General features: G+C 46.3%; 1 protein-coding gene across 10 annotated transcripts in view; it reads right to left on the bottom strand.

Annotated features, from left to right (window-relative positions):
• LOC121589397 (RNA-binding protein Musashi homolog 1) overlaps positions 1-26,741 on the bottom strand; it is an 88,559-nt gene that overhangs the window by 50,940 nt on the left and 10,878 nt on the right. For 4 of the 10 annotated variants that reach the window (XM_041908309.1, XM_041908304.1, XM_041908314.1 and 1 more), the window contains one exon: positions 22,233-22,889. In XM_041908309.1, the coding sequence (XP_041764243.1) occupies positions 22,233-22,330 (98 nt within the window). In that variant the 5' untranslated portion in view covers positions 22,331-22,889. The other 6 variants (XM_041908307.1, XM_041908305.1, XM_041908308.1 and 3 more) reach the window with 5 other exon arrangements.

Genomic DNA, 26,741 nt, shown 5'->3' with positions numbered 1-26,741 from the left:
CGAGCGCATTTTACACAGAATTTAATCAAAATTTCTCAGTAGTGGAAGTTAAGGATTTTAAATTAAATTTATTGCCCACTTGTTGCCCCAGAAGTATCCTCTGGACGACAAGGAGTGTCGAGTAATGCAATTTTCTGTGTGATTTTTTACTTGACACGGACAAAATGAAATTCTGGATAAAGTATATATCGATAATATGATGGTTTATTGAGGACGGCATTGATTCAAGATAATGTTATAGAAGGCCATTGTTCAAATAAAACTACAAATTGCCAATTTCTTAATATTTCTCGTACTAACAAATTGTAATTTGGTAGTTAAAAATATACATTTTAAATAAAATCATTCGAAATGTAATGTAGTTAACACTCAGTTAACTCAGTTCATAGTTCGATGGTGGATGCGACAGTTCTTACAAAACGGCAGAACGCAGTTCAATGCTCAGTTGAATCGTTCCCAAGCAGCAAAGGATTGGATTGCATCCGGTGATGTTACGGTACCGTTACTGACCGTATTATAGTCCAGCAAATCAACGAACTTAAGCACTTTCTTATGTTTTATCGTCGTTTTTGTAGCTTTGCGTGGCCCAAAAGTTTGCAAAGGAAGCAAATTGCTACACAATTAATTCAACCAACCAGTCAACAACAGCTTCAATTTGTAGCTGGCACTTGCAGGAGAGATGGCAACAAACACGGGCAAAGAATCCTTTGCTTCCTTTGCACCACAATAAATGACCGGTGCCGGAGAACACTGCTCTCTCAGCCACACACCACTGACGTCAAGCCGGTGGAACCGCTCTTACCGCAGGAAGCAAAAGGATACATGAAAATTGTGCCGGCAAAAGTAAAAATAACATTATTCTTTCTGTGTAACAGTTGCACACAACCCACCCCACATAACGGGGGCGCTGCTCCTTTCTTACTAAGCCAAATTGGCCTCAAAGCCACACACACACACCCATAAACACAGAGACAGATGAGGGCTACAGGGATGGGTGCAACAAAAAATAAATAAATAAACCATCCATAAAAAGCTTTTGCAGCGGGAAGGAGCGCGAATGAAAAGCAGAAACCCCAAAGCCCTGGTTTTCCCACAATTCGCAGGAAAAAATTCGGACCATCAGAGGCGAACCCCATTCATCTATCCTCCTCTCCTCGCCCCATAACTACTACAAATCACTCTTCTTTCGGTCCGTGCGCTTTAGAGCAAATGGGAAAATGGGGAAGAAAATTTCGCGGGCGAACCGTGCGCCCCGAACTGCGTATTGTTTCTTTACGCTTTCCGCGCTCACAGCCGGATGTGCGGTGGAGGCGCACGCTATAACGAAGGCTGTGGCGCCGCCCGCCGGGAGCTTTTTCATTCCGATGAAAAGTTTGCGTCGAGTTTAGATTGCAAACAAAACAAAAAAGAAAGCTCAACCGAATCCACTCTTCTTTTTCTCCCACTTTTTTTTCTGTGTGCTGCTCCCTTTTGAAAATCGAGCAAATGAAAAGCATTTTTCAAAGTAAGATTTTAAAAAAAATAGTGCGGTTAAAATCTACCATCGCGGAAAAAACGCTTCGGCGAACTTCTTTCGGATGAAGCGGGCGGCTAAAGAATTAGGGCTCACGGAGCAGTTTTCCTCGGCTGACCGAATAAATACACGGTCACGGAGGCTCCATTGCCTGTTGGTGGTTCGTTGGTGCGGCTACATCCTTGCAATTGGAAAAAAAAATCCAATTGGAGTAATTTTGCAACGGCCAACGGACAACAACAGTAGGCTGAGAGACTCGAGCATCCACCTTCCGGGGAAGATATTGCGCTTCCGCAGTAAACAAACAGCCACCAGCGGGACCATTTCGATCTACACAAGCGTCTCAATCCTTTAATCAAGTGCATTCTGTGTGTGTGTGTGTGTTTTTCCCTTTTCCCCTCCCATCATTGTTCGCTCGGGGAGTAACAGCTGCCGACACAACAACAACAAAAAGTGGGAGAATCGAAACGCAACAATCTATTGATAAACGCACCAATCTCGCACACAGCCCGCAGCAGGCAAGCATGCTACCAAAACAAACAAAAAGTGCAATATTACACACCAAACGGGATGGAGGAGTCAAGGATTTGGATGGAATTGGATTTGGATGCGGTTGTGTGTGTGTGGATTGGATATTTATTTTCGTTCTGCGTGAACGTCTAAATAAAGTCTACAGACGCACAAACACGCACTGTGGTGAATGTTGAGATCCTTCCTCGCTGCCTGGATCGTTGCTAATCTGTGTGAGTTGTAAGGAGTGCGGGAAGGTGATGTGTTGTGTTATGTTGGATAGATCCTCTACCGTCGGCAACAAGAGAGTTCCACGCTCCTGTTTCTCTTTCTCGCTTAAGAACACATAAACAAGAAAAGCAGCAAGTTAAAGCTGTTGGCTTGCAAACGTTGTAAGTAAAACTTGTGCCCGAGCTTTGATTGAGAAAAAACCGTGCACGAGTGTAGCTTCTTTCATCATTACTAAAACGAAAAGCAATATGTGTGTGCATAAAGGTGAACTCAAAGTTTGATTTCCAAAGCGTTAAAACACACACACGAGTAGAACGGTACAAGAGATGGAGTGTTGTTTTAAAGCTTCTTGCTACGTTGAAGTATTTCAACAAACAACAACAACGCCACACACTCCTGCCGTCGTCCTATTTTCCCTTCGCTTCAGTGTTTGACTTGTTTGAACAAACTTTTTCCCCTTTTCCACCAATCCGAGACATACGGCCACGCCTCCCTGTGTGTATTCCTTCGCGCCGAGAAGGGCAGGAAAATCGTCACATTTGGCGAACCAGTACGCGTAGGTCTAGTAGCTAAAGATAAACAATCTTCATGGAGGCTCTTCTTGGAAGTTTTCTACCACACTACGAACTACGTCCTTTTCTCGTCTGTTTGAAAAGTCACTCGAAAGGGTCGAAGAGCGTTCGAGACATTGGCAAACAACAGCTCTCTACTGGCATGGTGCTGCAGCTCTATTCGATTTGCTACCAGAATTTAGATAACACTTGCGAGCGCAGGGTCGAGAGCCTTTCTGTGCCGTTCTGCTTCTCGTTTGTCTCTTGTTTGCTCCACACCTCGAGGTCAATGGGGCGAAATTTTGGGCTGCGGTAAAATGAGCTTGTGAAATATAGAGCTGTGATGAAGAAATAGGGCTCTTCCACCTCGAAAGCAATTCCTCTGTTTCTATGTCATCCTATCAATTTCCGGTCCAAAATCGAACTCTCGTGTGTTGGTGTGTTGCCACCCCTCTATAATGATGATATAGCTGTAACAATTTAATTGTCCACCGGTGGAGAGGTTTTTTTTTGTCTGCGTGTCTCTCCTTTCGTTCCTCTGTCAAACCGTCTGCTGACAAAACAACAACAGCTGACGTCGCATTGTTTCCAGCTGGGTTGAACACGCATTTAGAAAGGGGATCCCCGTACGCGTTTTCCTATTTGAATTCTCCCCCATTTGGCCTTGGTGCGCAAAATGGTTGCTGGCAACGACCCAAAAAAGCCCCATTTTTTGGGGCTTCCAATTCAGCGTCTCATTGGCACTACAACACTGCTACATAACCGAGCCCAATGGCAAAATGAGCATAAGCTTGTTACGCACTATTGTTTCCGCCACACGTTCGATTGTGTCATCGAATGGTGAAAATGGATCCCAAAAAAAAAAACGAATTTTCTCTCCCATTACAAGCAAAACTGTGGAGCACCTTTTTTACTGCCTTTTGCTGCCATGACACACACGCACACACGCCCCTTGCAATGGAGAGCGTAAACGCAATGCGAGCGGGGCTCTACGCGAACGCACCGCCGCGTTGCCTGTACGCAAATGTCAAACACACAGTAGGCTGTGCATGGCGCGAGCACGCTCGCGCTACATTCACTGACCGACTGAGTGACCACCGGTTGAGAAATGACACTCGCCCGACGGCGGTGCAAACATGACACAGCTGACGGGTTTTAATTGATACGCGGCACGGTAGCACACGGTACCGGGACTGGAGAGAAGCGGACGAGGGGAGAGGGGGAGGATGGGAGGGGGGTTCATTTACGCTTGAAGGGCACATTCTCGGGTGATGCTGCGCGATCGCGTTTGTGTGTGTGTGTCTGTACGCTCTCTGCTGACCCCGGACAGAGTGTGGTCCGCGGCACTTGAAGTGTGTTGAACGCGGAAAACAAAGAACAGCGTGTTGACGCACACGATGCGATGAGGACTGTGTTTGGTCGGGTTGCATTCCCACCGTGAAGTGCGATGGGTGAGACAAAACTGACAGTTCAGTGATGAGCTGGGTGACAGAAGTCGATACATCGAACTACAGAAAGATCACCAAACACGATATTAACCCAATTACCCTTTCCCTTTAAGCTGTACATGAGGACAATTTCGAGAAACATGTGTAAATTATTTAAAATAAACATTTTATTTTTATTTTTGTTCAATATTGACGTGCTGTCTGGTCTCATCAGTCTGCAGTGCATCGGTTGTAAAAAAAATATGAACAAAATATTCATTTTTTATCAAGGATAATTAGTAAATACCCTCTGGAGCCAACAAACGAACGACCGAAGACGGCAGTCAAACAAACGAACCCATTACATGAGCAGCAACAAAAAAAATCCTCCCCAATACATCTTTCCGTGGTCTTTCGTTCCCATACACAGAGCGAGCCCGAGAGCGTCACAGATACTTCTTCCACCAGAAAGCATCGAGCCCAACAGCAAACAACAACCCTGCGAGATCTGCAAAACCCCCGCGGCGGGATAAACAACAACGCAACACATGGCATTGTGGAGCACAGGGCAGGGTTCGTCGTCGCCACCGCGCCACCGGCGACGAGCGAGTTTACGAGTTCAACATCCAACATCCTGCGCACACACAGACGTCAAGACGGTTCGAAATTGATCGCTCTTGAAGCAATCTTGATCGTTTCAGCCAGCCGCGGCACACTAACATACGCGAAGAGAGTCTGAACAAAAAGGCAGCCGTGAAGCAATATCAAAGCATTTTATTTTTCAATCGATCAAACTGAAACGCGGGCTTCTTCTAACCCCTCCGCCGCTCCGCTCTCTCGTACCGCTTGGTAATTCCCACCACAACCCCCTTCCAATAAATACACTTTTTTTGCATTTGCAGCTTGGCAGCAGCTGCAGCCCCACGGTTTGCGATGCGAGGGGTGGTTTTCATAGAATCACCATTAATAATTGCCTGCTTTAAACGTGTGTGTGTGTGAGTGAGCGGGGAAGCAGGAGGAGCGAGGAGGCCGCTGCGGTTGGAATAAAATATGAAAGAAGACAAAGCGGCTTCCCTCATTTCGTCACACACACACACACACACATTGACTCGTTGTGGGGCAAACAACTTGGAGCAGTGCTTGACGCCGGATTGACGCCGCACAGCGATGCGCCTTTGTGATCGGGCGAGCACATCACGAAGCAGTTGTCACTGTGGCATCGGTTAAGAAATTGAGAATAGATGTTTAGAAGTATTGAAACAATTTAGAAACTCTGTTTTTTGTACAGGTAAATAACGTTCATTACTCAACACGCGTTAACAAACGCAACGATCGCGCAGCACTGTGGCGCAAACTGCGCCACATTCGCCAACGGAACCGTCACCGAGCTTAAATACAAAATTATTGCAATCACGACACCACATGCATCGTAAGAGAGAGAGAGAGAGAGAGAGAGAGAGAGAGAGAGAGAGAGAGAAGCAACAGGTAGAGGTATAGGGCGGGGGGGGAGATAATCACAGATTTCCACGTGCACAGAAACACACACACGAGTGTGACTGCGCGACGTGACAAGCATGTTTCCTTTTTTTCCCCCAGCCAAAGAGCAGCGCCCGGACGCTATTTTATGTAATTAAGATGGCAAAGAACTCGTACAAGTGATAGGAAGGTGATGTGGCGCGTACAATGTACCCAACAGCAATGTAGTAGCAGCAGCAGCAACAACCCTGGTTAGATGCACAGTGAAAAGCAAAGCATCAACAACGCTTTGCACTAAAGCTTTTACAGAGCCCTTTACTTTAGGTGCTTCGTTTTGCGCTGGAAATAGAAACGACTTCCACAGTCCTGGAATGTCACCTTCCGATGCAAACAATCGAAGGGAACACGCCGGAAGGAAGAAACGGAGGTGGACTTGGTAATTCGATCGCTTGAAGATACTCTCCCCCGGAACGGCACACGTATGCATAGATAGATAGAGATTGATTTGTGCCGCCGGGATGTTGTTCATTATCGATGCGGTTGTCGTGCGCTCCCCTTCCTCAACCGTATCTCACCCACGACCTCATCTCATCCTAACACGTGTTCTTTTTTTGCCCTCCATGTTCACTAGCAGTTCGTGTTTGATTATCGATAAGATGAGAGTGGGACGTTCGAAGCATTAGACTCCAGTTTCACCATTTGTCACCTTCCAGGGATGTATGGCAAGCGGTGTTCACCATACCAAGGTGTGTTGCACATAAGGCGAGGTGATGTAAAGTTGCTAAATTTTACCCCTATTCGCTAATGAGAACAAAAGAAGAGGAAGGACAACCCCGTACAGAGCTGAAGCTATCTTTGGATCAGTAGCTGTTTGGCACAGCAAAACGAGGCAACCGCCTTATCGCGCCCTTAAATCAGATCAATCTCTGCCCTGAGGAACCTTAATCTACGGTCGAAAAAGCTTGAGCAGAGAAGATTGACACAGCACACAAAATCAATCAATTTTGCTTTTGTTACGCGCCCTCGTTCTGTAATTCTTGGGCTGGCGAACACACTCTAAACCATTCCCCGCCGAAAAGTTTGGCCTTTCCATCGGGACGAGCATGAAAGGACGAGAATATTTACATTTTATGCAAATTTGTATCACAAGAGAGAGAGAGAGCTCCCTCCCATGCCATCCCGAAACTTTTCCCAATCGTTATTTACCTACAACAAATGATGGGGAGGGTTTCTCTCCCCCTCCCATTTGGCGCTATGTTTGTAACAATGTCTAGGAAAATCAGCCTCTTCCACCTACACGGTTACATAGTTTTGGTGAAGTTTCTTTCAGCCATTTCAGAACAACTCTCCTAAACGATGAGACGGCACAGCAGTTCCCCAGCAGTTAAAGTTGTGTTGGCTGTTGGTTGGTTCAAGAGCAAAAGCCGTACCGTACTACACAGAGGCTGATGATGATGATGATGATGATCATCACCGTGAGCCTTCCAAGAGTGACCCCCTTCGCCGTGCCCGCTCGGTGACGTGAGAAAGAAAATTATACCATCCACATCGTCCCTCACCATCGCTGCTGCTGCTGCTGGACCTCCCCTCGAATGATGCTGGTGTGGGGTAGTGGTTTGCCATTCGCAAAATGGTGAAGTGATCATGGTCTGCCCTCTCGCTCTTTTGCCTTCGAAGAAGTAGTTTTCAACGATTTGGACACGAACACTGCTGGGGCAATGGAAACGGAATTCGGTTCATTTTCTTGAGTACGACCATTGCCTTTTCCTCTCCCTGCTTCGCTTCTCTGCTTCTCTGTGCTTCTGTGGTAGGAAGGGGGTGTGTGCGCGCTGATGTTGCATAAAACTAGCTAAAATATATTCCAAAGTGTAAAATCACTTTGCCTCACTCTTATGCTGCTCTAGACTGGGGAAGAGAAAGGGCAAATCCCCCTTTTGCGTTCGGATTTCTTCTCTCTTTCTCTATCTCTCTCTCTCTCTCTCTCTCCATCTCCAAACAACGCTCAACCCCGAGCGCCGGATGGAACGGAATAAGACCAATTTGTTTATGACGTCGGGACACACACAATACCGATGCCTCCAACCGCCAGGATTGAACCCCGCAATACATTTTACAGACGAGAGGGGAAAAGAATGAGAGGTGTGTAGCCATCTGCGAGATTCAGATAAATCAGCACCAGCAGCAGCACACAATCGGTGGTCCACGACAACCATTCACGCCAGTCCAACTGCCGGTCGGTTAGCATTAGTACATAAATCCTAGAGCAAATCGGCTCCATGTGCTGGGGCAGGATAAATATTCATATCAAAATGACTCTTTTTCTGTGGGTTCTTTGCTCATGCACGGTTACGATATTACAATGTCTGTCCGTCCGACTGTTGGCAGCAGGCGGACAAAAAGTAGACGAGCGCAACAGCGCCAACCGAAAGCTCATCCCGCCAACAACGGCTAATCGTCCTCTCTTGCATGGATGTAGGCGATGCTGCCCGTTCCATAACTACAATGATGCAGCTTTATGCGGCACGGTATTGAAAGGAGCGAAGTAAAAAAAAACAGTGATTCATTTCAACTTCTTTACACCTTCCCTCCCCCATCCCCGTACCCGTGCTGTTCCTCGTAGCAATCAACGGTTGATTGGATTCCTGCCTTTTTGTAAGTGCTTTATACTCACACTATACACACAAAAAAGCTAACTACGCTTTTTCCAATTTGCAGCACACCACAATTCACGTTTCGTTCTCCGTCCGTTTACGAGGAGCGAAAAGGGATAGATAAATAAAATGAATGCCCGCAGCTACCACTGTTAAGCAGAGAAGCTCTTCAAATTTTAACCCAAAAGTTAGTAACCTTCTAGTGTAACATCGATTCCGATCGATCCCCGTCCCCGTCAACAAATGTTTGCCACCGTAAATAATGATCCTGTGCACGGTGGTTGATTGATCGCGCCTGGGGATGGAAGAAGAGTGCGTCTCGCGCCTTCTTGCGGACGTTGTTCTGCAAAAAGGTACAGTGGAAGCCTTATTCGCCTCACTCAAAAGGCGCTTCTTTGGTGCGAGTTGAATCTTTGTTCTTACAACAAAAAAGGGGGAAAAATACACACGCACACATGCACGCACGTCATGAAACCGGAATTCCAAGTGTGGCATCCGGTCGTACGACGCTAGTGTGCGTGTCTGAATGTCTGAATGGCTCGATCAAAGCAGCAGCCTTCTAGAAGCGAAGCGAACAACGAACCGAAGAAGGTTCGTCACTTGGTGCGCATCTCAGTCCCTTCTACCACACAGAGCACACCACTCTGCCGTGTAATTCTTTACATCATGCGTCGAGAGGCCCGGAAAGCGTTCTCCTTCGTCAGCACCCGCTCTTTGTCTTCATTCATTTTGCCGAGCTGTGTTGTTCGTTGTCGTTGCCGATGGATAGCTTTGTTCCGCTCTGGCGAGGCCCTTCCAGCGCTCTCCAAAAACTCACCACCAACCTTCCGCGCACCGTTTTCACTTCACTTTCGTTGGTAGGATGTTAAAGGCGAGCTTTTTTTATACAGTGTCATTTAGCAAAAAAGATTCATAAACACTTCGCACATGAATCGCATCGACACTCATTACGAAGATTTGCCCAGGGACTCCATCATGTGGTTAGAGTGTTAGAGTCTCATTGCTGTTGAAAGCAAAATTGCATACCTTTTCTCCGTTTCGGCAGCCGCAAAAGCGTAACGGCGTTGACTCGCCGATATGCACTTATCGATTTGTATAACCGGTCATCAGAACCGGCGACACACTCGGTGAAGCAAGGGGGGGCTGGCGGCTGGTTCTCTGTTCTCTGGACAGTGTTTTTAAAATGTCTGGTCGGTGGACGGCACCAGCACAGTTCAGTGTACGTGAGATGGTAACGGCCCTCTTACCGCAGTCACGCTTTAACACACCTCCCCCATGCTGTACAGTTGAACACCAAAAGGAACTAAAATTGCATCTACTGGTCGTGTAGGGCGTATATCTCTGAGTGTGTGTGTGTGTGATGCCACACGATCGATCCCCGCACAATGTGCGGTCAGTATAAAATTGCTCGGATGCTGGGAGCTCGGTTTACCTTCAGAAACAAACGCCACCACCGAACAGTTTACCCCTAGCTTTCGATTGTATGAGGCTCTCTTTCTCTCTCTCTCTCTGTCTCTATAAGCCTCTCCTCTGGTCACAGTCTCTGGGCCGCTACACTGAATGTGAATGCATCAGTGAAGCCCTTGCCAAACACATACACACACACAAATGCATTGGGGGGGTGGGGGGGACGTCACGACCGAACGTAGGCAACTGAACTTTTGCAGAAACTGGTCCTCGCCGAGGGTTGACTCAGGAGGGAAAGGCCTCCACAAAACTGTATCTCTTCAGAGGACAGAATAGGCTCCACCAAACCATTCTGCTGCTGCTGATGATGATGATGATGATGGTGGTCGTGGTTGAAGTGGACCGTGAAGAATGACCCTCTGGACGTCCCTCCAACACTAAATCTCCCACCCTCACCCCAACGAACTGACCAAGGTGGGGAATGAAAGAACCACAGTCGTACGGGGCCGCGTGGTGTGGCCTGCAGTTACATGGAGCTGGGAGCGAGATGGTGCGTTGCTTTCCACTCCACTTCACTGCCATCCGGACTGAACCCATCGCGCCCCCCGTGTCGCCCCCCACCCAATTATTGCCATTTTTACCTTTACTTCTTCCGTGTTTCCGTCTACCTAGAGAGCTCCCTTTCCCTCCCGCAAAAGGCCCCCAAAACGCTCACACACGGTGCGCAACCCTCCGGCGGAGGACGTTGCATGGCGTTCCATTCTTCCACAGAGACACAGATACTGGCGGTGGCCGAGTGGTGGTGACGGGAGCGCTCTTCCCCCTTCCCGTCCTCGGCCAGCGTGTTGTTTGTTGTTGCGCTGTTGCGGTTTTTCTCATTGTGTCTGGTCCCAAGGTCCATCTATCTTAGCGTTGTTGAGCCTTATCTTCCACTCGCCAGGTTTGCTCCCTCCCTTCTTTACCGCGTCTCCTGCCAGCGTATTAAGTTTCATTCAGCTTCGCCCGGCACAAGCTCGAAATAAGCTCAATTTCCATTCTTCTACTCCACCGATAAAGAACGAAACGCCACCACCCACCACCAAGGAAGGTGGGGGGGGAGGGGTAGCTGCTGCACTCCTCCCCTTCTACCGTCCGAAATGCACCGTATCTGGGCTGCTCTGTTACAGTATTCATTAGCAATGTCCGGGAAAGCCGAAAACAAAATGCGAAATGTTGCTAACCACCACCACCACCACCACCATCACCATTTTTTCCCAAGCGTTTTGCTTCCAATTCCACATTTTCCACCACCCCAACCCCGCTGGTTCTTGGCACGAGAACAAAGCCGAAACAGAGAGAGAGAGCGAGAGAATGACGGTTGGCCACACAAATGAATCAAACTAGAAGGGAGAAACTATTTTCCCATTTTGCATATTTGCTGAGTGCTCTTAAATTCCCTCTGAGTCGAATTCAAATGAACGACGCTCGGAAACAAAGCCACGGCGGAATGAAACCCCCCCATAATTTAAAACTCCATACCAAGCCAATATACTAACGACTAAAGAGCGTAGTGGTGGTGGTTGTGGGGCCGAAGTAGCAACAGAACGCGCTCTGGCAGTCCCAAAAGCATCGTGATGGTGTGTCAGTTCGGTGTGTAAACTTCCTGTCAACAGAGATCCACTGCCGCAGCATATCGGACCAAATGGCAGCAGCAGCAGCAGCAGCAACAGCAACCACAATGGGCATGGTTTATGTTTGTTTTCAAATGAGTGAAAAATATACTTCCCAATTAGAGATTGGACTTGTTTTTTTCCCGGATATGGGCGACAGCAGTGCTTTGATATGCAAAGCACCAAACAAACCGCCAGCATCGAGCCAGCAACTATGCAAGTGTAACTAATAATCAAGCAAAAGCGATCCCATCGCACACGACGAGCGGGGAAAGTTAGCTCATCATGTAAATGGACTTCGGAAAAGGGAACAGAAAAGTGTTTGTAAACAAACAAACAAACAAAAACCCAAAACTTCGATCGAACACGACCCCCGTCCCCTCGTGATTGTGGCGCAACTGCACGACGGGCCGAAGCCAAATGGTTTGCAATTTCCATCCAACCACAAACAAAACTCCGAGCCACTGCTGGTGGGCTTGGTTTAGGATTTTCTACTTTCCACACTCGCAAGAGCGCTTAGCCCGCCCCCGGTGAAGGTGGGTGTGAGGGGTGATGCAATCGGGAGAGGGGGGGAAAAAAGCAACCCTATCCCCCTTGTGGGTGAAAATGGCAGCATAAAAACAATGCGTTTTCCTCTTAAGAGCAATATACCTTGCCTTCCCCTTTCCCTTCGTCGTTCGGTTCGGCCTCACCACCATCGATCATCTCGTTTACGGTGAAGGGTGAGACACCTTTTGAATGGTCTACCGTCACTCCCTTCCCGATCTTTTAGCTTCTTCCCGCGTCTACTCATGAGACGCTAGGCTATGAGGCTCGAAAAGAACACACACACAAGTGTACAAAAAGGTGAACGTTGGGGGATGGTGGAATGATGGTGATTTAGCAAGAAACATACGTCTTGCGCATAATTTAATTCGGTTGTTTGGAATTGTATTGGAGCGTAGCGGTTACAGCAAGGCCATGCAAAATTGGAAGTGGAGCTTTAGTTATAAGACTAAGAGTTGGATTATATATTTTACAAAAAACTAATGTTCTAACTTCACTCAATGTTATTTGGATTTGATGATTAATACGTCAAGAAGAATGGAATAAAAAACTTGCTTGCCAAAAACGTGGATTACTTCTCGCCTAGACAGACGCCAAATCCAACCCGCAACAGAAATAATCCTTTACAAGCTGTAAGAGATTATACCTGAAAACGCTAACAAAACCAACCAACCTTCCCTTTCCCTCCATCCCAGAGCTTGAGCTGAAGACACCTTGGCCAAAACAATAATAATAACACCGTTTATCTCGGGCTTTAGGCACCCACCTTTACGCTACAAAACAGGCCGACACCACCACCACCACCACCACGTCGGAGATGTTCTTTTTTCGTTTGTTTGTTGCCTTTGCTCTGTCTCTCCCTCTCTCTCCTTCTCTCTAAAATTCTCCTTCCAATGCCACCGCAACCGTTCCTGCCAGGCCAGGCACAACACGTGACACTCGGCGTTCCCTTTCCATCCGAAATGCCCCACAAAACCCCTGCGCGTACGATATCAAGGTCTGGCAACTTTAGACAGCGACCAACCAATGCCACCATTGCCTCCCCGTCACCCGATCACAGCATAAATCGACCCAACACACAAAAGAATCACGCTAATCGTGGAGGGGTGAGGGCATGCTAAAACTTTTTTCCCCGTCTACACGGCACACAAAAATGAAACATATTCTTCCGAAAAATTAAGCCAACTTCTGAACCAAGACTTGGGTGTGTGTGCGCGTGTGTGTGTGTGTGTGTGCTTGAATTCACACCAGACAGCGTACGGGATGGGAATTGGTATAATTACATTCGAAAAACTTTACGACGAGCTTTAATCGTTCAAGCCTCTCCTGCTTGCCTCTCCAACTCCGGAGAGCTGTTGATTAACGGGAGGAGAGGATGTAGCAGTCTGGCAGGGGGACTGGGTGCTAATTCCGAACCCGCCGAACACTGGTCCAAACGAGAAGCAGCAGTGGCCAGCAGTTGCACCCACTTCGCAGTAACACGCGTTAACCTTCTCCGGTGTGCTGCTGTTTGCCGGGGCGATGTGGAGCAAGGTAGACTTAGCGCTGTTCAGCAGTGGACTCTCTAGCAACTCTCAGAAGAGTGTGCGTGTGTTTCAAGTTAGCAAAGCAATCAATAAAAACCAAAGTAAGCCCTTTCCTTCCTTCCCTTTCGGGCGAGAATAAAATCGATCGAAAGTCATCATCACACCCAGGGTGAGGGTGGAGAAAGCGTAGCACCCCGGGGCCCGAGAAGAACACAGAAAACGTGACTTTTTCAACGAATTACTTTTCGCATTCCGCTCGCGTGTCAAACGGAGAACCGGCGTATCGAACGGAAAAAAGGGGGAAATAGACATTTCAACGACGCCCAGCAGCACAAACGCCTCAGTGTTGGCCAACTTGGTCTTGGCACTGTGGTTCAATGGCTTCACTCAATGACAGGAAGCGAGTGTTGAGTGACGTAGTAGTAAAGGGAGTAACGCTTTCTCCACCCGCAAATAAACACAACCGACAGCGAGAAGAATATGCTGCCGCATATTAGGTAGCCGTCCAAGGGATGGGGCATAGAGTTAGGCTTCTAAGCTGTAGTGTGATGGAGTTTGAACAAAAAAAAGTCGCACTATTAGCCCCAAATAGGAACCAAGCTGAACACAGCAAATTGAAAACGGTGGCTAGAACATCTTGGTGCGCGCTTTTGGACTACGGGCAATCAACGGTTTACAATCAAAAGGGAGAGCTAACAGCTTTTGGGACCGAATCATTGGTCAAACCCGCGTCCCTTTTGGCAGCCAGTCTTTGGAGTTCAACGGCACAAACGTACGAATGGGAACGGTCCACTGCTACCACAACTACTACTAATACTACTTCTTCTACCAGCAGCAGTAGCGTAGCGTAGTAAAGGTATCGATCGCTAGTTAGACGCCCGTTCACCCGTAAAGCGTTACTTTATGCGGACCTCCAACCCTCCATACCGCCTTTCTCCGCCAGCCCAAAGGATCCAACGCCTCGTGGGAGAAACTAAAACTAATGTGTCTGCGATGAGGATTTTGCAGGGATTTGCAATAAAAGCAGCACCGCACAAACACACCAAGCACAAAAAAAGACTCGGTTTTATAGTACGAGGCAAATAAAATTAGCATAGAGCTCTGTGCATTACACTGAGAGAGCTGCAGGGTGAGGAGGGCGCTCCCACCGTTTGCCCTCCGGTTGCTAGTAAACAAAACACCCACTCGGCCGTTGGGGTCTTTGAGCAGAATGGTTGACAACGGCACCGGGAGTAAAACTTCGTGCGTCGCTGATATTAAGTTCGCAGACGGAAACCATTGGAACCGCCGCCATTTGTTTGTGTGTGCGGGGTCTGGTATCCAACACACAACCGATGGCGCAACCGATGGCTGGCAAGGCTAGTAGCAGCGCGCTGCACACGTTACTAGCAAGAGCGCGCGCTTACGGTTTGGGTTGTAGATTTGGTTTCTGGTGGGTTTGGCGGGTGGCGCCCTTCTACCGTAAACTTACTGCAGCAGTATGCGGAGAGTGCGGTTTAATAAGTGAACGGCTTGTTGGGTACCCACAGCCCGCTGATACGAGGCCATATTAAAGACAATCATGAAAAGGTGAAAATGACCCAAGATAGTACTCTCCAATAGTTTGGTCTGTTGGATAGTTCTCAAATCCCAACTATTTTTGCCTTTAAAGTACAATTGTTTGCCAATGAAATGCTTTCGTTTTTTTTTAAATTAAATATCTCCCTGAATCCCAAAATTGAAGCTAAATTGTGCTACACTGCCTGTACCAATGGTATGAGACAGCTTATCACAGCACCTAAAACACACCCTTTAGAGCACTTTGCTCTCCTCCATCCAACACGATGCGGTTAGAAAACGTGATTTGTTGAACTGTTGCAAATATAACCACAAACATATAGGCAGCCTCTAACGCTTTCCTACTCCCGGACATTGGAGATATCCCCGAAACACCTTCCTAAAGATATCTCCATCAACACTCTACCCCCTCTACCACTCTGAGCGGACGGGGAGTGTGTATCTTTACCACCGTCATCGTTCGCGTTGCCATAATATCCATATCCAGCACCACGCGCCCCCTTTTCCACTGACTAGAGAGCGCGTGAACGGAGCGCAATTCCGTTGATTATCCATTGGACCCACCACCAGCATTAGCAAGTTTGCGCTGCTAGCGTCAGCAGAGGGGTAGTAGTATGCGACGTAACAAAAGCACGCACCGCACGGATCTTTCAATCTGATTCTGTATGCAAAAAAGGACAAAGAAAACCACCTAGCAAAATCCAAAATGATAGGAGAGTGGGGCTCTGGCAGCAGCTACGAAACATGCGGTACACGAACGGACGCGGTATATTCATTGTGGTTTGACTGTGCACAGGAAGGGGTTTCGGGTTTGTGCGGACGACACCTCACGGGCGCAAAGAAGGCTCTCGCGACGCGCGGAAACGACGCGCGTAAGCGCGTAAATTTTACTACAAACCCATGTGCCCATTGGGTGATGCCGCGATGCCGAGGGGAGTGAATGTTTATAAAGGTTCATGGCCCCGCCGATCGCCGTGTCATGGGTGCGCGCTTCTTCCTCGACGTTTTGCGGCGTGTGCTGTAACCTTCACGGCGACCGGCACTGTGTGTACTACACCGCGCACAAACAAACCAGCCCGACAAAGCGTGGCGAGAGGAAGGAAGTTCGTTGGTTTCTCAACCTTCGAAACTTGATTGTGAATTCTGCTACCCAACCTGCACCAGCAGCCAGAGGATGTAGCGTGTTAGCAGAGTGAACACGGGAATACTGCGAGGCAGCACTGTTCTGAAGGCGATTGAGAAAATTGGGTGCTCCACGGGCACGAAGAAGAAGGTCACTTGATGAGCCCGGTTCTCCCAATTATTATGGCCTTTCCTTAGGTTGTTGTTCGGAAGTAATGGGAACCGCTCTCGGCAAAGGTTGCTTCTCGTCCAACAGGTATCCCGTAGCAAAGGTAGCTTCGAGGGTACCAGACAGGTAGGTAGTGCGTATCTTCAGGTACATCAACAATTCCAGCAGATGTCCTTGACGAACAATATGCGGCAAGGTAGTGGAAATGGAATCGAAGCAAGACACCAACCAACAAAACCCAATGGTCATGGTCATTTTACAGCTCCATGACACACAAAGGCACTGTTGCCAAGATTATCGTACATGCAAAGCCTTCCTGTCGAAGGAATTACTATTTGTTTCGCATGTTCATGTTGCTTGAACACAGCATCCATGGATAAATCGATTACCGTGTATTCTCAGGACCAAGAGACTGTCGTTTTCAGACGTTCAAGCAAGCACAGCACAACCACCATCACTCTCAGGCGTTCTCTGCTCGTTCTAGCGCAACAATTCATAAACTGATTATTTCCAAAACTGGAGTTTTTCGCATGTTCGCCTCGTCTGGGGCCTTACCGAGAAGATGCATAATCCATAACCAACCCAGACAGTCGGAGAGTCGGTGCTCCTTTGTCGTCCGTAATCAAGCGCTTATTCTTAAGCACAACAGTACCGCTTCGTAAAGCAACAACATGCATATCCATCCTGCAGAATCCTACGCGTTTTTTGTCCTCCACGGCCACGACGAGACTACGCGCTCGAGTCGATGGTAATTTGATTGCAGAATGTAATTATCGAAAAATGAGGCTAAAAAGCATGCCCCGAACTGACTCACATCGGCATCATCGAAGGTCTTGGCTTAAGCTGAATGCTTTTATACACTTTTATGTCAGTCTAGGGGAGTGAGGACGAAGAGCTTTAGAGATATTACAAATTATTTAAAAAGAGCTTTTAATTTCATCTTCCCTTTCCTCTTAAACCACTAGCCCTTTAAGCTGCCAAGGCGTACGAGAGTGGTACATCGTGTCTTGCGAACTCTGTGTGGCTGGGTGAAAGATCAATGAAAGAAATATGAAACGATGGGCGCACGGTTACTCCGAGCTTCCCAGGAACGAAGGGCCCAGGGCCCAGGAAAGCAAACGAATCACATGTAAGCGGATTTATGAAATGTGTCCAGGTACGGGCCACCCTAGTGGGTTGGGCATTCACAGGCACACAAAACCTAAGCACCTCTTCTTCAGTCAGCCTTTTGCTGGAGAGCACAAGCAAGCGCGCACGCTCTATTCTATCACCACCAGAGGCGTTCTAGGGTCGTAGCCTCTCGTCTACCGACGAAGCAAGGCATTCAAATAGGCACATAAAAAATAAAACATCAAGCTTCTCCCATGCTGCTTCCTGCCAGCCGCATGATGCGGACCCACGAGAGCATTAGCATCATTGTTGGGCGAGCGATACAACACACACACATACACAACAACAAAATCGTGCAGCCACCAGGGAGGAAGCCATCGAAATACTAAAAAAAACAGGGCAAGCGACACAAGGTGGTCCCGGTTTTGTGGTATTTCCTTCTTCTCGCCGTACGGAAACAGATGAACCGCAGCAGCTGAGTGTGTGAGCACGCGGTCTACGACGCCACCACACGCACGCACCCTCCCGAGCTTCATCCTCTTCTTCGCAAGCGTCTAAAAAAGAGCTTTAACGATGCAAGCTTTTCGGAGCATCGTTAGCGACGACATTGAACCGAGCGAGGCCATGCGCTGCTGCTGATGATGATGATGATGCTCCACCGCTTCCTGTCTCCTCTTCCGCCAGTGCCTGTGCGATGGGAGGGGAATGACGCTATGGAAATCAAGAAATTTAATCAACAACCATGAGAGCGCGGATGTTGAGAAGCCGGCAGGGCAGGGCCGGCAGCACAAGCAAATCGAGGAGGAAGCAAGATTAAGGCAAAATAAAACACAACGATTTGATTCGAAAAAACGAAGCGGTCGGCAAAGTTCACACCGCCGCGTAGAAGCGACAACTTGATGCCATCGTGGACCATCGAACTGCTCTCGGGTAGGAAGGGTGGGGATGTGCGTTTTGCTATTCTAGCAAAATCATGTCTAGAAAATGCGAACGGCAAACAACACCGAAGAAGTGGAGGGAAAAAACAACCAACCAACCAACCGTCTTCAGAATGACCTCTCGAGAAGGGAGAAGCTATTCACAGGAGGGTTTTGTGGATAAGAAGTCAGGGCCTGGAGGGGCGAAACAAATAATACGGTTCCCTTTTGCCAAGCAGATTCCTTTTGCCTCCAGTGTCCGTCTCTTGCTCATAGGTACATTTTGAATACCGGCGCAAACCTCCACTGCTGTGTGCGTCTTCCTCTCCCTGCACGCCACATTAACCTTAAACTCGCTTCATCACAGGCAGGGAGGATTCAGCAGTAAAAATTTTCCTCCGCGTCCGAAACGTACTGAAACTGACGATACAACCAGCAGGGCTGCTTACTGCCTTGAAGAGCCGTGTGTCTCACTCCCTCCTCTGCTCTCTGTCGCCGGTAAGTGTTCGTCCTTAGCGAGCGAATTTAATGAGTGAATATTTTGTGATTCGATCTACTGATGAGGTCCGCCGCGGATACCCGTAACCACTCGCACGGACAAATTGCGTGGCCAACAAGGAGCTGCCGGCACCTCTGGCACGCTATGACACAGCAGTATCTGATCTGAAAAATTCCCCAACCCGAACAGGAATCTGGCAACTCACCCAAATACCCCCCCAACTCCAATGGTACTGGGTGCACGCGGAGGACGGACTAGAGGAACCATGCCGCTGGCCATCGCGCCAGTGTAGCAGCTAGTAGTGGAAGACAATTTTCAGTTCGTTTAATTTTATCTCTTGCGCGATGGTTCTCGCACCACGCTCTGTGGTTGTGTTGAGCGGTGCCAAAATTCTTGCAAAATTGTCGATGATGAGTTGGCACGAAGTGTGTGAGATGAGAACCGTGTGGTACGATTGATCTTTGTCATTGTCAATTTGGGGGTCTTAAAAGTGTTGACCTTGCTATGAAGGTTTGTGACAACGAGCTTAGCAGTGAGTAGCGTTAGTCGCCGGAAAGGTCTTTATCTTAAGAGGATTTAGCCATTTTTTTAGTATTCAAACAATGTAACAGTAAGCTTCTGCGATGCACACGGGATGCTTACGGGACATAGCTGTATTTTGCCCTGCACTGGATCGGGATGATCCTTCCCACTTTTTTTACTTGCAGACAAGAATGTCCGGGAAATCCACATCTGTTCCACTATTTCCAGGACGTTTCCAGGTTCCCAGGAAAGCAATATATAAGCAGAGTTTGTGAGAATGTTACCGATCCGAAAACGAAGGCCACATTCATCCAGGGAAACGAACCGAGAAGACCAAAAAAAAAGCGGACCCTTACTTTAAAAAGAAATGCTGACTTCCCCTTTCCGCATAGATATTGAATACTTACAGGTAGCAAATGTCCCATACGGTAGACCCATTCCTAGAGCAGTTCAATATCGTCTACCTGGCATTATTTTCCCTTCAAACGTGTTGCCTACTCGTCAAAAATTATACCAAAAGAAAGCCTCGAGGGCTCTGCATCACAAGCTCCTATTGAAAATCAAAAGCCAAACAGCAAAGAAAGGTGTCTTTAGGTTCTTTGCCTGTAGCTCTCCGATATTGTGTACTTTACAAGGGCACACACCACACACCGGCCACGAGAATTGGGAAAGAAAATCTTCCGCCTAGACACGGTACATTTCATTTTGCCATCTTACCATCTGATTTCCACTGTGTCTGTTCCATTCGCCTTGTGTAAGTTACATTTCGGCAATGGCAAGCGAGAAAAGTGGCGTAACAGCATCTCCATTAATCGATTTGGCCTTTGGAGAGAAGAAAACTCACCGCACACACACACACACACACACTACCAAAATGCATCAGACAATTGCGCGCAATGCCGTGTGGTTATGTGCGTTGGAAAATGGCGTGCCCCAACAACAGCACGAGCGCACTCTGGTCCATCTGGTTCAAGGGTGCGAGCTGGTAGAAGACACGACATTGGTTTCACGGTTTTTGGATGGTAATTTGCGATCGCTATGCGCTGACTCTGACTGTGGGGTGCACACAGTCGCGTGCACAGAGACGAGTTTCTTTCCAAGGATGGTGTCAATAATCGATTTAAATTCGTCCTATGTTGCAACACACACTGTTTGCTAATGCACCATTCGGATTGACATTGGCAAACTACCAGTCCGTTTGCAGACAAGCGCAAACAATCGGTAAGAGTAAGATGTCAGGTACGGTGTGGTTTGTGAGGATCTTCTACAACGAACCATAGCGAACTACCTACACAAAGAAACGATGCTCAGTCAACGATGCTGCACGCTATGGAAAAGCGATGGTGTTGTTTCTACTCCAGCATCTTGCGCGAAAGCGTAATCCGACCGACGCTAGGCTCCTTCCCTTTTGCTGCTCTTCCGTTGCCATTAGCATCGCCGGTAATGACATTGGAGCGCGCAGCTGCACCGACCTACTGCCTTTTGCACGCACACATATCCCTTCTATCCAACCATCCTTCCACGCCAAGCCACGAGCAGTAAGAGGAGCACCAACTTTTCTCGCAAAATCTAATTAGCATGCGGTGTACGCGCAAAGGAGACGCGGCGGGGGCACTGGATGGGTCGGTGGGTGTGTGGCTGTGTGTTGCTGAATATAGTAGTGAGCTGAGTAATAATTATTTCTTAGCGTAGCCTTATTAACATGCACCAGGCAACCAGCCAGGCATTCGCGGCACGCGGGCGGAAGAGGATAGAGCGTGTTTCTTTAAACAATCCTGGAACCTTCCCCCACTGTTTCTCAGAAGGGGGAACAGATTTATCATCCTGCACCAAGAAGGGCAATAAAATCATACCGCTCCCTGCTTTGCCCCCCGTTTCACAAGTGGTTGTTTGCTTTGTCCGCAGACATTGTGAGGTACGGGAAGATGTTTCTGATTTTACGACAGCGACATGCAACGATGCAAACATAAAACGGGGCATAAATGTGCATGATATTTGCGGCCCACAAGGATCAACCCTTGTGGGAGAGTGGGAGATTGGTTAAACTTATTTAATAAAACGTCAGGCAGCCTTTAAGTGACCAAGCTATAATGATGAGATTCAACCAACCAGATGGTAAAACTATATAAGGATAATAATTTTATTACTACGTACACCATGCTAAGGGATCAATGTCCCTATTTGTGAGACACATATTTTTCCATCATTTCACACTAAAAAGCCCTCTAACAGTACAGATCGTTAATAAGGAAACAACTGCTAAAACCCAAAACAGGCAACTATAGTAATGCAGCGCACGAGCACAATTGACTCCAACTCCAAAACCAGCTGATGGGAACATAGGTACGTAATTTGGTAGTGGAATAGAAGAAAATAAAACTCATCGAAAGCTTAGCGGCAGCCCACAACACAGTTCGACAAAGAGTCCAATCGATACCAATTAGTTCAACAAATAAAAACATATATATTAGTGAATATGTGGGTGTGTGTATTTTCATATGATCCGGTATAATGTTAGCTGTATCGGGGATCACGGTTTTAGTAACAACAGAAGAAAAGAAAAAAAACGATAAAATAAAGTACCAACCACAACAACAACAAAATAACAAACTCCCAAAAGTACACGCAGAAGGAGAAGTAGGTGAAGGTACAGCCCAAATGAGACGCAAAAGAAATGGTTTGGTTACGCAAAATAATACGAACAGCGGCAGCCAAAGAACAAAACAATACCAATACAGGGTGTGGTGTGTGCCCTTCATACAGTGTTGCACCAGTGGAGAGAAACACAATATAGTTAGAAAAAGGGAGAACAAAAAAGATGGATCAAAAAAAGAGAAAGCACCACCAACCTTATGTTCGGTACGGGAACGGCCGCCGGGCCCTGCATCGGTGGAGGCACATTGTACTGATACATTTTTGCGGGCGATATAGTCGTTTCAAACAGCATCTTTCCGTTCGCTGCTCCACTTGCCGCTTGCTCCTGCTGCTGCTCCTGCTGCTGCTGCTGCTGCTGGGAGATCGTGCTGATCGTGCTGATCAATCTACGCGGCCACCAAGCTTCAATATACACTTTGGGGAGATATACTCCACCTTTTGTTCTATGTGTGTGTGTTTATTTATTTTTTTTTCTCTACAAACTGCCACTATAGTAGTAGAAATGGTAGTAACACTACTAATAGATACTCTAGTTAGAGAGAGGGAGAGAGAATACGTTCTACGGTTTTGCTGAAGAATGTGTTTAATGCTGATCGTAACTGCTGTTTTTAGTTTAGATACATTGATACGGGTTTTGCTTTCGCGCTTCGCGTTTCACACACGCTAATAATGATAGCACACAAACACACATACACACACACGAACATACACTACTTTTACGGCGCTGGTTTGTTATATTACTTTCGCCTTTTTTTTTTTGCTCAATTTACTGCACACTACTGAGTTTTGTTTGGTTTGGTTTGGTTTTACGTTCCAAATCTTACGCTGAAGAATGAGTACTAAACTTTCCACTTTAGATGAAAACAACACACAACCAAATGAAGAAAATAAAAGAGGGTAAACATATTAAAATTCCAGTACTGTACAGTACTACAACGACAATAACAATATCGGGCGTGTTAATGCGCCTAACGGGACGGATGGGATGGTACGAGATAGAACATAAAGAGTGGGACTGTGGAAGGAATGGGGGTGTATGCAAAGTATGCAGTGCCTAGTATTGGTACAGTTAATTAGAATGCACTTGCGTTTTGTCAAAACTACCCGCTAAATCTCGTATTAATGCATAATTACATGTATACACCTCGGGGAAAGTTTTTGCGCCAATATGAACTTGTTTATTATTTTTTTTTTTGCTGCCCCACACACACATACACACACACATTGAAAGGGAGGAATGGTAGGGGAAATAGGAGTCTTATATCTGCTGCTAGAAAAGATCTCTCCCTATAGAAACACTCACACAAACGGACCGCTTGAAGTGTTTTTTTTTCTTCCTTGGCACACTATAAATACAGAGAGTCAAATATGATGGAATAGTTTGTTGCACTAGTATGCGTAAAAGTAAACAAAGTGGCAGTAATAAGTTCGACAGCTAGTTGAAGAGAGCGTTCACAAATGAGCGATAGAAAGAGAACGAGAGTGAAAAATAAAAACACAGAGAGAGAGGGAGAGAGTGAGATGTAGAAAAGTTGTATTCTATCGGCTGTAAAAGTAATGATAAAATGATACATAATGGTGGCTCGGAGAACTTTCTTATCTACAACTGCAGCCCAGCGCCTGGGGATGATGTGGAGCGTAGTACACCACCCTGTACACATGCCCGGTTTCTATGGTTAATAATTACAGCAATTTGCTAGCGCTGCGCATACAGGGATGTGTGTTTGTGTGTGTCCTTGCACTTGGAACCATCGTGTCCTTCCGCGTTACAAACGAGAGACTAACAAACACACCACACGTACGAACTGTCCGTGGACTAATCAGACAACTATTACGGAGTTTCGAAGCAATCATGGTGTCTGTGTGTGTGAGTAAGAGAGAAAAGAGGGATATAGAAAGAGAGGAACTTAAACTAATGTTAAATATAATAACATACGCAACAATGATATTGTATAGGCATATTTTTAGAGCATTTTTACATTGCACAGATTGCACGCACTTACAAACTAACGCAAACACCTCACTGCCAAACAAATTTCAACACCTAGAGTGACATAGTATATGCAAGAAAATGTATAAAAGATTGTTAAAAAAAAAAAAACAGAAGCATAAAAACATAATACTAGTGACAATAAAGATAAAAAAGAACGGAACAGATAGATAAGTGATCGCTTAACGGATAATGAAGGATAAAACAATCTGAACAATACTAAGACACATAACAAGAAAATGGCAAACATGATAACAGATGAACAGGTAAGTGTGTTTGTTCTGTTGCATACCGGCGACGCATACAGGCCACGCATACAGAAACCCCTACACGATGTAGTTGATTGTTGCACACTAATATAAAATAACTTATCATACATTTGGCACACTAATGTCGTTAGAGGTATTAATGACATGTGAACATTGCTTTGCAACGAACCGCACTAAATGTTTGGTTAGGGAACTATCAACTTCAAACACAGCTTTTTTTTTGCACTAAACGACACACAAACGACACAGCAATGCCATGGTCAAATAAGAAAGACACAAAACACAATACGTAAATGTACTAACAAAAACCTCCCAACCGCATCCATCATCATTCCTTCTAGTGTGAGTAACTGTGTGTGTGTGTGTATGTAAATGGTACAATAGTTATAACAATGGTATGGAAAACACTACAGCAACGCTGCTGTTCTCCTGCTGCCCATCGTTCTACATACTTCTATGGCAAGAGCAGGACAGGAAAGTAAACCCATGTACACGATCGCGGTGCCTGCGGATCGTCTTGCGGCTATGCTAAATAAACCCCCCCCCCCCCACGCAACTATGTAGCCCTATGTCCCAGCATTCTATCATCTAGTACGGGTACGGGTTGATCCAAACTGGTCAGTTACATGAGGTAAGTTATTTGCACAAAACTATTTTCCAAAAGGTACTATTAGAGGCGATATCATATAATACTTTTGCGGGGTAGAGTAAGTATATGCAGTCAAACGGTTCCATTACGCGCAATATACTTCACCTACATTGTTTCTATAAAGTAGAGATCGCGGGTGAATGTGTTTTACAACTTCCAATCCACTAACTATGCTTATTATATGCAAAATCGTTAGACCTAACAAACAAATAATCATGAAAAAAAGTAATAAAAACAAGACAAAAACACGACAGGATATGCGTTTAGATTTAATTGCACTGACTACAGTTTTAAAGGATGCGCTAAAGAGATAGAATAATAGAAAGAAAAGGAACTTAAATGTGAGTTGTGTGTGTGTGTGTGTGTGTGTTTTATTCAAACATTCTACCTTCGTAGGTTAGATACAGTCATGTTTCCAAACTAATACATTCTATGGCAAAAAAGTTACAATGCAAAAATATGTAAATTAAACAGATCAATCGCAACTATCTATACAGATTCGTTTCGGAATCCTTTCACTGACTGCAAGCAGCTGTGTTACATTTGATTTCTCGAAGCTACGGTTCGTGTTTCACCCTCATCTACGGGGCGAAAGCACAGTAAGAACACAGAAGGTCGTTTTTTTTCTGGTAACGCTATGCCCATTTGGGTGTTGGCAGATAGCAAACGAAAAGCATCCTTTTATTCATTCTTTTGCAATGGTGATTGAAGTGTACAAATCTGTTTTAACATTTTGTTTTTTTTTAATTGTAACAATATCATAAATACTGTCGGCTTTTATCTTTTGAATCAGTGTGTGACTAATTTTTTTATGTAATTATATATGAAATGAAAAGCACTTTCAATTCGAATTGACTGTTGTCATTTGAAGATCTTTTCCTACTTTACATACAAAACTGAGGCGCTGAGAACCTTCATTGCCACTCTTAGTCGTTGGATATGTTTACACTTGAGCTGATTGGATGGATTACTGTACTGTTTTTGTCGTGCTAGTTTAGCGGGTTTTTATCTGTGTGAAAGTGTTTCGAATTTACCCACCTTTTGCTGGGAAGCAGGACGACAGCAGGCAGGCGTACAATCGTGTCTTTCTCGCTCTTTCTATGTCGTGCTTTTGCATTTGTGTTTGTGTTACATCCTCTGTCCCGTCCTGTTCTGTATTATTTCGTTTCATTTGGCAGCCGCAAACGCATACTTTATCTTTACCTACCTACTTACTGTACTTATTCTAAGAAATGTACATTTAATTAACCCACCATTAATCGACAGCACAACTTATCTTGCGCATTGCATCTCTTTCCTCCTGGCACTTCCGCTCTAGAGCGCCACCATAACATAAGCGCGGCCTATAAAAGTAAACGTGGAAAGTTAAATGTAATGGAAACCGTTCCTGATAAAAACCATCATCCTATCCCCGCCCAGCTATCTAATAGACAGGGGTGTTTCACAGCGAAATAAAACCGAACCATTGGCTGCGAAACGCGTTCCGAAAACGTTCCGCAACACACGCCAATATGATCGATAATCGGCATCACCAGTAGGATCCCGAGCCAGGCACTGTGTTTGTGTGTGTGTATGTGTTCTCTTTTTTTGCCTTTGTGCATTCTCTGTGACGACCCATCAATGGGCCACCCACCATTCGAGCTGAAAGGAGGCAATAAAACTGAACCACCCCCAGCATAGCAGCATCACAGGCTGTGTGTGAATCAAGCATGGCCACTTTTTACGTCCTTCCTCTATCGCTCATTCTGCATTTTAAATCCCAATCAGCTTTCATTGGAATCAGCAGCAGGAAAGA

The sequence above is a fragment of the Anopheles merus genome, chromosome 2R, assembly GCF_017562075.2.
Source record: "Anopheles merus strain MAF chromosome 2R, AmerM5.1, whole genome shotgun sequence".
Classification (NCBI taxonomy): domain Eukaryota; kingdom Metazoa; phylum Arthropoda; class Insecta; order Diptera; family Culicidae; genus Anopheles; species Anopheles merus.
This window is presented reverse-complemented; position numbering and strand designations above follow the sequence as displayed.